General features: G+C 43.5%; 1 protein-coding gene across 8 annotated transcripts in view; it reads left to right on the top strand.

Moving 5' to 3' along the window:
- The window catches only part of TNRC18 (trinucleotide repeat containing 18), a 753175-nt gene that overhangs the window by 158856 nt on the left and 579346 nt on the right, over positions 1-14973 (top strand). For all 8 annotated transcript variants that reach the window (XM_073558135.1, XM_073558139.1, XM_073558141.1 and 5 more), the window contains one exon: positions 7228-7324. In XM_073558135.1, the coding sequence (XP_073414236.1) occupies positions 7228-7324 (97 nt within the window). The remainder of the gene's footprint in view (positions 1-7227; positions 7325-14973) is intronic.

Genomic DNA, 14973 nt, shown 5'->3' with positions numbered 1-14973 from the left:
TCTTGTGGTCCTTGCTGCTGAACCACTGTGAATCTGCCCCTCAAAACGAACATCCCTGATGAAGCGGTCCTTCATTGCGCGCCAACGTGTTCTGACTGTGTTCACTGTGGGAAAAACAAAGAAAAAAAAAAATTAAACAATGCACTGAAGGCAAAATCTGTATCATCACACAAACCTGAGTGAACATGGCAAACATTCAATGCACAATACAGTAATACAATACAAAATGCAGACACTGTTGACCATGATAACACTGTTATGTTTCATGCTAGAATATATCTAGCAGGAAACACAACAGTGTCATCAGGGACAATAGTCAATGCGGCACAACAGAGCAATACAATACACAATGCATTCACTGTTGATCATGAGAACACTGTTGTGTTTCCTGCTAGAATATATCTAGCAGGAAACACAACAGTGTCATCAGGAACAATAGTCAATGCGGCACAATACAGCAATACAATACACAATGCAGTCTCTGTTGCTCATTATAACACAATTGTGTACCATGCTGGAATATATCCAGCATGCCACACAACTGTGTCATCACGCCCAAGGTGACTGTGGCATCACAGAGCATTGAAATACTTATGAAAACCCTTGCGGACCCTGGCACAGGCGTCCCAGCCATCCATCAGCGCAGCGGCCACCTCATTCCATAGCGTCTGGGTCACCGTCATTTCCGCGTGCTGGGGATCACGGCTGTCCCACAACGGGACATGCTCCTGGACAAGCTGAATCAGGGCGTCGTTGTCAAGATAGACGTCTTCATCCCGTTGTGGAACCTAGAAAAAAAATCCATTACAATCTTGGAAAAATTGGAGAAGGAAAAAGAAAGAAAAATATACAGAAAAGAAGAAAGATTGAAGATGAAAATCAAGACAGAGGCAGGAGAAAAAAAAAAGAAAATACTTGCCGTCTCCCCGCTGGGACTTGGCGTGGCTGCTCCTGCACTGCCGACTCTGATGCCGTGTCCGAAGATGTCTGGAAAAATAACAAAAATTATTGTACACGTGTATATAAAAGCAGCTATACTTACCCAAATTCTAGGGAAGGAAGATACTCACCTCACGCTCTGCTTGGGCCAGTTCTTGCCGGGATGGTGTTAATAAAAAAAATATAAGGTATTCGTACATAATACATTAAAGGACAGGCAGACATTAGGTTTAAGAATACTCACATTCTTGCTGCTTTAGCTGGGCTCAAAATTCTGTCTTTTTCTGTAGATGTCTGCTCTCCTCCAGCCTGTCTGTAGAGTATTGTTCTGCCAGTGAACACACCTTTTATCTCCACAACCCACAAACAATGTTGCTTTGTGTAGGAGGTGGTTTAACCAGTGTCTAGACATTGTTTACTCAAAAATCACACGCGCTCAAAAGCGCTGCCGTGCGCATGACCAAGCGCACAACAGCGATACCATAGACTGTAATGTAATTTTTTGGCGCATTCAGTGCGCACGCGTGCGCTTGCACTTTTTTGATAAGGTTGGGCGGAACAAAAAAATGCAACATGTAGCGTCTAGCACGTCTGGGCGCACACCTGGAAAAAGCGCAGCGCACAATAACGCTGATGAACGCGTGTAAGCGCTTGACCATGCGCCCGCCACGTTAAACATAGGGGAGCAGTGCGCAAGCCGCCGATAGTGCATGCTGCGCTATAAAACGCTAATGTGAAATCAGCCTTAGTGAGTGTGACCGGAGCGTAAGTGCGAACGGAATTGTGTGACTTGTGGTTCAGTGACTTTGGATTCAGGGAGTTTACAAGGGAGGTATTACTGAATTGCTGTTATATTAATACTTTTTATTTCTTTTTACTTAACTTTTCTGTTTGGTGCAATCCCCATTAGGAAATGAGCTCCATTATTGACAATGCCATCCATTGTACATCTTGTCACATGTATGCAATCCTTGAACAGCCGGTCAAGGGTGCATACTGCTGTGTGAGATGTGAGCACCTTGTGCATTTAGAAGCCCAGATACTGGATCTAAATGTGCAGCTGGCAGCACTGAGATCCATAAACAATATGGAAAGGAGTCTGCTTTACACTGAGCAGACGCTCAATGGGATAGATGAGTGGGAGAATGGTAGTATGGAGCTGCAGGATCGTGAAGCAGCTAGTTGGCTGACAGAAGGCGGGGTAGAGAGAAGAGTGCCAGGGAGGGCAATTCTGATCTGGCACACCCCAATACGTTTGCTAAGTTGGCAGCTGAGGGGAGTGTCAGTACAGGGGTAGCACTGCTGCAGCAAGGCATGTCCTCTGAAAGCTGGACGAGTGTCTGCTCCAGTAAGGGAGAAATAGGAGAGTAGGGCAGGCCAGACAGGTGCTGGTAGTGGGGGACTCGGTTATTAGGGGAGCAGATAGGGCAATCTGTCACAAAGACAGGGATCGTCGAACGGTGTGCTGCCTACCTGGCACTCGAGTCCGACACATCGCTGATTGGGTTGACAGATTACTGGGAGGGGGTGGTGAGGACCCAGCGGTCAAGGTGCACATTGGCACAAATGACAAAGTTAGAGGTAGGTGGAAGGTCCTTAAAGATGATTTCAGGGAGTTAGGCCGCAAGCTTAAAGCAAGGACCTCCAAGGTGGTATTTTCGGAAATACTTCCTGTACCACGTGCCACGCCAGTGAGGCAACGGGAGATTAGGGAGGTTAATAAGTGGCTCAGGAATTGGTGATTGGTGTAGGAAGGAGGGGTTTGGGTTCCTGGAGAACTGGGCCGACTTCTCAGTTGGCTACAGGTTGTACGCTAGGGATGGGCTGCACTTCAATGGGGAGGGTGCAGCTGTGCTGAGGGAGAAAATGGCTAGAAGGTTGGAGGAGTAGTATATAAACTAGGGATTGGGGCGGGGTATTCATTTTATAGGAGGGGAAGATAGTGCAGATAGAGACCTGGGCACAAATAAAGAAATTGGGGGTGGGGTTAGAACAGTTTATAATTTAAGAAAGATTAGAGGTACAGATACATACATAATTGTGCATGTATACTAATGCCAGAAGCCTCACCAACAAAATGGAGGAATTAGAGTTAATGTTGTTGGAACATAATTATGACATGGTGGGGATATCTGAGACATGGCAGGACGAGAGCCATGACTGGGCGGTTAATTTACAGTGCTATAGTCTGTTCAGAAATGACCGTACAAATAAGTGAGGGGGATGTGTGTTTATATGTAAAATCATCCTTAAAACCCATCCTGTGTGATAATTTGTGAATCTAATGAAAATGAAGAGTCCCTGTGGGTGGAGTTAAGGGGAGGGGGAAAATAATTGATAGGGGTTTGTTATAAGTCTCGAAAAATAATGGAAGCAACTGAGAATATCCTCGTAAAGCAAATAGATGAAGCAGAGACTCAAGGAGAAGTCATTATTATGGGAGACTTCAACTACCCTGAAATACATTGGGGAACCGAAAGCTGCAGTAGCAGCAAAGGTAATAGGTTTTTGACAACTATGAGAGACAATTACCTTTCACAACTGGTTCAGGACCCAACAAGAGGGGGGCACTGCTAGACCTAGTATTAACCAACAGACCAGACCGCATATCAAATATAAGGGTTGAGGGTCACTTGGGTAACAGTGATCACAAATTAATAAGTTTTCATGTATCCTTTAACCCCTCTCTGCCATCTGACGTACTATACCGTCCATGTGACCTGGGCCTGTTTGATCATGGACGGTATAGTACGTCATAGCGATCGGTCGCGCACATTTTTGCTTTCAAAATGTCAAACTGCTCCTTCAATTCAAAGACCCTCCGTGCACCCAAACAGTAATTTTCCCCTACATCTGGAGCAGGGGTGGATTAAGGGTAGCCAGGGCCCTGGGCTGTTCAGACTCTGTGGGCCCCCCGGTCATGTGACGGGGTCATCATATACCTGAAACAGATTATTCCACAAAAAGAGTTGCTGAGTGAAACTACAACCTGTCAAACATCCATTGATCTAGTCAATTTACCCTTCAGTTAGTAAGAAAAACAAAAATTGCACCAGGTGCCACCCACTCGATCGGATTAACCTGTTCCAATGTGCAAGGCTCCACCCCAACCCCAATCAGCTGCGCCTCTTTCAGTACATGGGGGTCCAGAGCCCAATAAATCAATAAAGGTAAAACAGTTCCTCTAAATCGCAATCAGGGCCAGTTTTAGGCAAAGTGGGGCCCTAGGCAAAGTTTAAAATGGGACCCCAAATGCTAACATATTGCACATCACACAGAAGCATTTCAGTTGTATTTATATGCGCTGAGTTCAGGCCGCTAAACGAGTGTGATCGACAATACGGAAATCGTTCAACACTTGTTTCCTGGCCTCTTTCCACCGTCTGAGAAAGAATGATGGGGACAGAACGATCACTAATGGATCAATCTGTCCCCATACAGTATCATGTTATCAGCAGCACATCAACAGTTTACACCCCATAGTCCTCCATATAATATAATGTGCTCCATAGTCCTCCATATAGTATAATACACACCTCATAGTCCTCCATATAGTATAATACACTCCTCATAGTCCTCCATATAATATAATACACTCCCTATAGTCCTCCATATAAAATGTGCTCCATAGTTCTACATATAGTATAATACACTCCTCATAGTCCTCCTTATGTTAAAATACACTGCTCAGTCCTCCATATAGTATAATACACTCCTTTATAGTGCTCCATATAGTATAATACACCACCAGTCATCCATGTAGTAGAATTCACTTCCCATAGTTCTTCACATAGTATAATGTATTTCTCATATTCCTCAATACAGTATAATGCAGTTACCCCACAGAGTATAATGCAGCCCCACCATGCAATATAGTGTAACCCCCCATAGAATATAATGCAGACCCCCTCTTATAGTATAATGCAGCCACCCCACAGAATATAATGTAACCCCCCATAGAATATAATCCAGCCTCCTCATAGAGGTTAATACAGCCCCCCCATAGAATATAATGCAGCCCCTTATATAGTATAATGTAGCCCCTCCATAGAATACAATGAAGCCCCCATACAATATAATCTAGCCCCCCAGAATATAATGTAGCCCTCTCATAGAGTATGATGCAATCACCCCCCATAGAATATAATAAATATAAAACAGCCACCATTAGAATATAATGTAGCCCTGAATAGAATATAATACAGCCCACCTCCCAATAGAATATAATGTAGCCCCCCATATTATATAACAGCCTCCCCCATTGAACATAATGTACCCCCCATGGTATATAACACAGCCTCATGGTATACAGCACCACATGGTATGGAGGCAGCGGCTAATGGTATACAGCATCACATATTATACAGGCAGCGGCACATGGTATACAGCACCACATGGTATGCAGGCAGCGGCACATGGTATGCAGGCAGCGGCACATGGTATACAGGCAGCGACTAATGGTATACAGCACCACATGGTATACAGGCAGCAGCACATGGTATACAGGCGGTGGCACATGGTATACGGCACCACATGGTATACAGGCAGCGGCACATGGTATACAGCACCACATGCTATACAGGCAGCAGCACATGGTATACAGCACCACATGGTATACAGGCAGCGGCACATGGTATACAGCACCACATGGTATACAGGCAGCGGCATATGGTATGCAGCGGCACATGGAATACAGCACCACATGGTATACAGACAGCAGCACATGGTATACAGCACCACATGTTATACAGGCAGTGGCACATGGTATACAGCACCACATGGTATACAGGCAGCGGCACATGGTATGCAGGCAGCGGCACATGGTATACAGCACCACATGGTATACAGGCAGCGGCACATGGTATACAGGCAGCGGCACATGGTATACAGCACCACATGTATTCGCAATAAATGGAAGCCTGAGCCGCAATGTGTGCATTACACCACAGTGACTGTATATACTAACTTTACCAGGCTTATGACACACAGCAGAGCGCTAGTAAGCGACCATGTACCCCAATCACACAGGATGACTGCCATGCAGCCACAGCCCCAGCAATGGACACAGTGAGATACTTACACTTCCGCTGAGCGCCGGTGAAGGGTGCGGAGCAGCTACCGAGTATCACACATCTCCCTCCCTGATTACTAAAATCCCTTCCCGCCGCTGCATTCAAGTTTATTATCTACTGTCTACAGCAACGGTCCGCCCACCAGAGATTAAAAGTACCATGGGAACTGTAGTGTCCCAGAACGTCCCAAGCAGTAAGGTTCCAAGGCAGAGGAGACTACAATTCCCGCAATGCAATTGGGCAGCGTGGAACAACGCATGCGTAAAGTGTGCAGTTTGATTAAATGAGTCAGCTTTTTCATTTAAAGAGACAGCATCCCAGGTAACCAGTATAGGTCAGCGGTAAAGTTGCACGTCCTGAAGCCAGTGGCAGATTATAATGGGGCAATTTACCCTGGGCTGGTGGGCCCCCCCACACCACAGGGCCCTGGGCTACCGCCCAGATTGACCTCATTATAATCCGCCACTGATCTGGAGTATCAGCTTACGCAAAAGAAATGTTCTCCTGTTATCCTCGTGAAAGTAAAAAATGTGGGCATAAAGCTACATTTTTGCAAAAAAAAAAAGTTAATCATTTTTTCCTTCCACATTCCATTACTTCCTGTGATTCACCTGAAGGGTTAATAAGCTTGTTGAATGTGGCTATGAGTGGTGCATTTTTAGAATGGTGTCACTTTTGGCTTCTTTCTGTCAAATTGCCCCCTCAAAGTCACTTCAAATGAGATGTGGTCCCTAATCGTTCTAAGTTCCTAGAAACCAAAAAGTTATGTTTCAAAAATTGTGCTGATGTAAAGTAGATGTGGGAAATGTTATTTATTATTTTGTGTGGTATAATTATCTTATATAAGGGCATACAAATTTAAAGTTTGAAAATTTGCAAACTTTTCAATTTTTTTGTCACGTTTTTGTTATTTTCATAAATATACACATATCATATCAACCAAGATTTTCTGCGATCATGAAGTACATTATGTCACGAATAAACATTCTGCAAATCACTGGGATCCTTTGAGGCGTTCCAGAGTTTTTACTACATAAAGTGACACTGGTCAGATTTAAAAAATTTGGCCTAGTCATGAAGGTCAAAATTAGCTGTCACTAAGAGGTTAAAAAAGTAATGCATTTGGTGATAACCCTTATTTCTTTCTATAAGTTTAAAAGATTGATTTTATGAATGGAAACATTGATACATTTCCTTTTTTTTCTATTATTCATAGGTCATTCAAGAGTGGAGAGTGTGGAAGAAAGGATTAGACATTGTAATGAAAGATTACTGTTGGAGAGGATTGACAGGGAGCATACAAAGCTTCTTCGGTGAGCTTGCAAAATAGAAGAATGTCTGATCTGATTTTCATTTGTAAAGAGGATGTCCACTACCAGGAGAAACCTTTCTTAAACTAAATGTTTGGCTCTATAAAATAAAACTATAGTCGCATCCCATGCTGGCTCCATTCCAGCGTTGTCAGCACTAGCGGTCCCGGGGCTGTGATGTGGTTGAATGAAACTTTATGCCCTGTATCCAATCAGCACTGGCATCACTGTCCCCGCCTTCGTATGTACTGGAGATGAAGCAGAAGTCCAGGCTGCAGCTGATCTCTGACTTCCTTTTCATGTTCATTTCGATAGGAGGCGAGGACAGTGACGCCAGCGCTGATAGGGTGCTGGGCATCACGAGGCCTTCCACCGCATCACAGCTCAGGGACCGTGAATGCCGTACCGCTCAAATGGAGCTGGCCACGGGAGGCGAGTATAGGTTTGTTTATTTTATCGGTGCTAAACGCTGAATATTTCATTTAAGAAGGTATTGTCCTAGTAATTGGGAAACCCTGTAATAACAGGACAAGTATTTTTGAATAATATTTACCTTATTTTTCGGACCATAAGACACACTTAGGTTTTAGAGAAGGAAAATAGAAAAAAATGAAGAAAAAGAATGTGGTCATGATGCTCTCTTATGGTGGTGGAGGGGAGGGCTGCTAACCATGTTATAGGGGTAATGTCCCCCAATTCTGTACTAATATTCCTTATCCTGGTATATATATGCTTTCGATCCAGGTATAAATGACCCAACATCAAGGTATACATGGCTCCCCATCCTGGAATACATGGCTCCCCATCCTGGAATACATGGCTCCCCATCCTGGAATACGTGGCTCCCCATCCTGGTATACATGGCTCCCCATCCTGGAATACGTGGCTCCCCATCCTGGAATACATGGCTCCCCATCCTGGAATACATGGATCCCCATCCTGGTATACATGGATCCCCATCCTGGTATACATGGCACCCCCTCCCCTTCCCCATCGCAATCCTGGAATACATGGCCTCCATCCTGATGTACATGGCACCCTCATCCCCATCCTGGAATACATGGCCAACACATGGCCTCTATCCTGAAATATATGGCCCCCCATCCTGAAATACATGGCTCCCCATCCTAGTATACATGGCTTCCCACCCTGGTATGCATGGCCTCCAACTGATGTCCATGCTGGTATGCTGGCCCCCCATTCTGGTACACGTGCCCCCCCATCCCGCTATAGCTGGCACCTTCATCCCAATCCTTGTATACATGCCCCACCAGTGCCATCATGGTATACATGGGGTCTCCACATTCCCATCCTGGGAAACATGGGCCCCACTCAGCCATCACCCCCATCTGGGGAAAAATGCCCCCCATCCCCATCCTGGTATATATGGCCCACATCACACTGCACACACAAAAAAAAATAAACGATTCTTCTTACCTTCCCTTCACACCCTCGCTGCACTGCATCCTGTTCTGATGCCTGGAGCTGGTTTCACAGTGTAAGCAGCTTGTGGCGTCACTGCCATGCGTCCACACATGCTGTGGTCAGTTGACGGAATATTCAATGCTCCCCGTGCCCTGAACTATGGGAGTGGAGAGCAGTGAATATTCATTTTCTTTAATAGCGGGCACACTGTTGGCAGTAGCCGCCTGCTCCTGCAGCGACTGGGCGATCAGTTGTTGCCCCTATTAAAGAGAATGAATATTCACTGCTCCACAAGCGCATAATCCTGCCCACTTCTAGGATCTAGCTTTAATGCATACAGGTGGGAGGGACTATGGGCGTGGTGAGCAGTGAATAAACTTTTTCTTTTACAGCCGCCTCCTGTGACCCGCTCCTCCGTTGCTGTCGCTCCCCCCACCCCCTCCCATCAATATTCACATAAGATACATCTGAACCGTAAGACGCACCCTTCAATTTCCTCCAAAATTTGGAAGAAAAAAGCGTGTCTTATAGTCTGTCTCATCTTCCAGGGATGTTAATGGTTATTGAATTTTGTTTATTTATACACAATGCTTTCTATTCATATCTTTTTAACCCCTTTACCCCCAAGAGTGGTTTGCACGTTAATGACCAGGCCAATTTTTACAATTCTGACTACTGTCCCTTTATGAGGTAATAACTCTGGAACGCGTTGTCTAGGCGATTCTGAGATTGTTTTCTTGTGACATATTGTACTTCACTTTAGTGGTAAAATTTCTTCAATATAACTTGCGTTTATTTATGAAAAAAACGGAAATATGGCAAAAATGTTGAAAAGTTTGCAATTTTCAAACTTTGAATTTTTATGCCCTAAAAACAGAGAAATATGTCACACAAAATAGTTACTAAATAACATTTCCCACTTGTCTACTTTACATAAGCACAATTTTGGAAACACAATTTTTTTTGTTAGAAAGTTATAAGGGTTAAAAGTTGACCAGCGATTTCTCATTTTTACAACAAGATTTACAAAACCATTTTTTAGGGACCACCTCACATTTAAAGTCCCTTTCAGGGGGTCAGTATGGCAGAAAATACCGTATATACTCTTGTATAAGACGAGATTTTCAGCACATTTTTTTGGGCTGAAAGTCCCCCTCTCGGCTTATACACGGGTCATATACCTGGGGGTCGGCGGGGGAGGGGGAGCGGGGGTATCAGAGATAATAATAATAATCTTTATTTTTATATAGCGCTAACATATTCCGCAGCGCTTTACAGTTTGCACACATTTTCATCACTGTCCCCGATGGGGCTCACAATCTATATTCCCAATCAGTATGTCTTTGGAGTGTGGGAGGAAACCTGAGTGCCCGGAGATCATACTGACCCCCCGGCACGGTCTATGCAGCCCCCTGCTTGTCTCTCCAGGTCTCCCTTCCTGCCTTTAGCGGTCACGTGGTACCGCTCATTAAACTCATGAATATGTGCATATTCATGAGTGTAATGAGCCGTATCACGTGACCGCTGAAGGGAGACAGTGGAGAAGCGAGGCTGCAGAGACCGCGCCAGGATGGGTGGGTATAGCGATATTCACCTGTCCCCCGTGCCATCGTTGCTCATGCTGTCTGCTGCTTCCTGTGTCCGTGACGTTTTGCCAGTATCGGGCGCGGTGACGTGGTTAGTGCACGCCGTGCCCTCTGCTGGCTGAACAGTCACTGACAGAGGACGCGCAGACAGCGGTGAGCAGCGATGGACCTGGGACAGGTGAATATCACAATACTCGCCTATCCTGGCGCGGTCTCTTCAGCCTCGCTTCTCCACTGTCCCCCTTCCTGCCTTCAGCGGTCACGTGATACCACTCATTACAATCATTAATATGCACATATTCATGAGTTTCATGAGCGGTACCACGTGACCGCTAAAGGCAGGAAGGGAAACCTGGAGAGAGAAGACCTTTTTGAAACAGACAGGTCACAGAGTGGTCCTACCGCTGCTGTGACCTTTCATTGGTGGGATCGATGATCACATCGATCTCACCAATCAGAGCTGGCCCTGGTGACGCCAGTGTTGCAGTTTTCACGGCTCAACGTTATAAACTTCTGTGAAGGACCTGGGATTTCAAAGTGCTCACCACGCATCTAAATACATTCTCTGAGGGGGGTCTAGTTTCCAAAATGGTGTCACTTGTTTTCCTTGGGTTTCCACTGTTTAGGCACATGAGTGGCTCTCCAATTGGGACATGACGTCCGCTAATGATTCAGGGAAATTTTACATTCAAAAAGTCAAATAGCTATGCCGATGACATGGTGATTTTCATGGATAACACAGAGAAGACGCTGCCGCATGTAATTGATACCATTGATAACTTCAGTAAATACTCGGGTCTATACATTAATTGGGAGAAGTCTGCCTTGTTGCCTCTTTCTCATAGCCTGAGAGCCCACCTTGATACTTTATCTTTGTTGCCTATAGTGTCACATTTTGCGAATTAATATTCCCAAAAGCAGTGAACTTGATTTATAACTTAATATCCTCCCATTATTGGATCTAGTTAAGCTTAAATTTGCATCTTGGAGTGAACTCCCGCTATCTGTCACAGGTCGTATAAACCTTATTAAGATGATTCTGCTCCCTAAGCTTAGTTATTCCCTCCAACACAGTGCGGTGTTGATTCCTAAGTCCTTTTTTGCAAGTTTAATTTCTCTAGTTATGTCCTTTACATGGGGGAAAACCAGACCCAAGCTTAAATTATTTACTCTGCAGAGACCTAAACAGATGGGCGGGGTGGCACTGCCTACAGTCAGTCTAATAAAAGTCATCACCCTTTAGAGTATACATCGAATTTTATTGACGAATCCTCCCAATGATAACAGTATAATCTCCAAAATGAATAAAACCTCAAAATGCACTGTTCCAAATTATTAGGCACAGTAGAATTTCTAAACCTTTGATATGTTTTAAAGAACTGAAAATGCTCATTTGTGGAATTTGCAGCATTAGGAGGTCACATTCACTGAACAAAAAAGCTAACTCCAAAACATCTTAACAGGCCAAGTTACATGTTAACATAGAAACCCTTCTTTGATATCACCTTCACAATTCTTGCATCCATTGAACTTGTGAATTTTTTGGAGAGTTTCTGCTTGTATTTCTTTGCATGAAGTCAGAATAGCCTCCCAGAGCTGCTGTTTTGATGTGAACTGCCTCCCACCCTCATAGATCTTTTGCTTGATGATACTCCAAAGGTTCTCTATAGGATTGAGGTCAGGGGAAAGATGGTGGCCATCTCCTTTTATGCCGATAGCAGTCAATGACTCAGAGGTATTCTTTGCAGCATGAGATGGTGCATTGCCATTCATGAAGATGATTTTGATTCTGAAGGCACTTTTCTGCTTTTTATACCATGGAAGAAAGTTTTCAGTCAGAAACTCTATATACTTTGCAGAGGTCATTTTCACACCTTCAGGAACCTTAAAGGGGCCCTACCAGCTGTTTCCCCATGATTCTGGCCCAAAACATGACTCCTCCACCTCCTTGCTGACGTCGCAGCCTTGTTGGGACATGGTGGCTATCCACCAAGCATCCACTACTCCATCCTTCTGGACCATCCAGGGTTGCTCGACACTCATCAGTAAACAAGACTGTTTGAAAATTAGTCTTCATGTATGTCTGGGCCCACTGCAACCGTTTCTGCTTGTGAGCACTGTTTAGGATCGGCCGAATAGTAGGTTTATGCACCACAGCAGGACTCTGATGGATCCTACACCTTGAGGTTTGAGGGACTACAGAGGCACCAGCAGCTTCAAATATCTGTTAGCTGGTTTGTAATGGCTTTTTAGCAGCTGCTCTCTTAATCCGATGAACTTGCCTGTTAGAAACCTTCTTCTGCCTTTATCAGCACGAACACGTCTGTGCTCAGAATCAGCCACAAATCTCTTAACAGTATGATGATCACGCTTAAGTTTTCGGGAAATATCTAATGTTTTCATCCCTTGACCAAGGCATTGCACTATTTGATGCTTTTCGGCAGCAGAGAGATCCTTTTTCTTTCCCATGTTACTTGAAAACTGTGGCCTGCTCAATAGTGTGGAATATCCAGTTTTCCTTTTATTGGGCTCACATGGCAAACTAATTATCACAGGTATTTGAGATTGATTTCAGTGATCCAAAGAACCCTGAGACACAATACCATCAATGGGTTTCATTAAGAATACAAAACAAAAAAACGCTAGGACACTTAAAAACAATTTGCATAACAATTTGGAACATAGTGTATATTATCTTGCCGGGCAGATCAAGGCCTTGAGTAAATGAATGCCTGATAGCCAACTGCCCAACTCTGAAAGTCACCTGTCCCATGCTGCGGTAATTTACTACCCTGTATTTGTTATCCAGCACTTGCTGATTACTGCCATTTTTTATTGCAGAGTATTTTTGCAAATCTGTCATTCTGTGTTTTCTTGTTGTATCTCAGTTAGTGGGTGGTGTGATCATTGTCTGATCGACGTGTTCACATTTGTGCATGTCACATGTTTGTTTTTAATCTGTTTTTTTTTCCTTGCTTAGCATGGTTTGGGAGACCCCACCCCTCTCTTGTGTGACGTGCACATAAGAGCTGTCTCAGACCACAAGCCCATACTAGGGAGCTGCCTGTCTGAATCCTGTTCATATTAGACACTGTTCACATGTTCAGGTTTTTAATACATTAGATAGGGACTGCTTCAATAGGGGTTACCTTGACGTGGTGGAGCAGCTTGGTGTACATTTTTTTGTGCAAAAAAAAGTATCGACTAAATACCCTGTATTTGTTATCAGCACTTGCTGATTACTGCCATTTTTTTATTGCAGAGTATTTTTGCAAATCTGTCATTCTGTGTTTTCTTGTTGTATCTCCGCATTACATGGACTTATGAATCCAAAAGTTGCATTAAGGATTTACTATGCAAGATTGCTGTCCCTTTATAGTTGTTTGGACAAGTGTATGTGTATTACTTTGGCTATATCCATGTGTGCATATGTTGTGTTACGGCTAATAAACGAATTTAAAAAAAAAAAAAGAGTCAAATGTCGCTCCTTTCCTTCTGAGGCCTACCGTGTTCCCAAACAGTAGTTTTCGTCCTCATATGGGGTATTGGCATACTCAGGAGAAATTGCACTACGAATTATATGGTCCATTTTATCCTCTTACCCTTATGAAAATGCAAAATTTTGTGATACAAACAGATTTGTGGGGAAAATGTTTTTTTTTTTTTTTTTAATTTTTTTAAATTTTTACGGCTGAACGTTATAAACTTTGGTGAATTATCTGAGGATTCATTGTGCTAATCACACATCTAGATCAGTTCCCTGAGGGATCTAGTTTCCAAAATGGTGTCAATTGTGTGGAATTTACTGTTTAGAAACATCAGAGGCTCTTCACATCCGACATCTGCCAATTGTTCCAGCAAATTTTGCATTCAAAAAGTCAAATGACGCTCTTTTCGTTTCGAGCCCTGCCATGCGCCCAGTCGTTTTCTCCCTCATATGGGGAATCGGCATGCTCAGGAGAAATTGCACAACAAATTTTGGGGTCCATTTATTCCTGTTACCCTTGTCAAAATTAAACAAAGCAAAATGGATCTGAAGTAATTTTTTGTGGAAAAAAGTTAAATGTTCATCTTTTTTTTACATTCTAAAAATTCCTGTGAAGCACCAGAAGTGTTAATAAACTTCTGGAATGTGGTTTTGAGCACCTTGAGGGATGTAGTTTTTAGAATGGTGTCACTTTTGGGTATCTTCTATCATATAGACCCCCTCAAAGTGACTTCAGATGTGATGTGGTCCCTAAAAAAAATTATTTTGTAAATTTTGTTGTAAAAATGAGAAATCACTGGTCAACTTTTAAAACTTATAACTTCCTAACAAAAAAAAAAATTGTTCCAAAATTGTGCTGATAAAAGTAGACATGTGGGAAATGTTATTTATTAACTGTTGTGTGACATATCTCTGTAATTTAAGGGTATGAAATTTCAAAGTTGGAAAATTTCCTTTTTGTTTTCACGAATAAAAGCAAGTCGTATGAAAGAAATTTTACCACTATTATGAAGTACGATATGTCACGAAAAAACTTTCGCAGTCTCACCAAGATCCGTTGAAGCACTCCAGCGTTACTACCTTATAAAGTGACAGTGGTCAGAATTGTAAACATTGACCTGGCCATTAACGTGTAAACCAACTTCAGGGGTAAA

This window comes from Dendrobates tinctorius, unplaced genomic scaffold (assembly GCF_039654945.1).
Source record: "Dendrobates tinctorius isolate UK_male_01 unplaced genomic scaffold, ASM3965494v1 ptg000254l, whole genome shotgun sequence".
Classification (NCBI taxonomy): Eukaryota; Metazoa; Chordata; class Amphibia; order Anura; family Dendrobatidae; genus Dendrobates; species Dendrobates tinctorius.
Note: the sequence above shows the minus strand (reverse complement) of the source record. Positions and strands in the feature narration are given on the sequence as shown.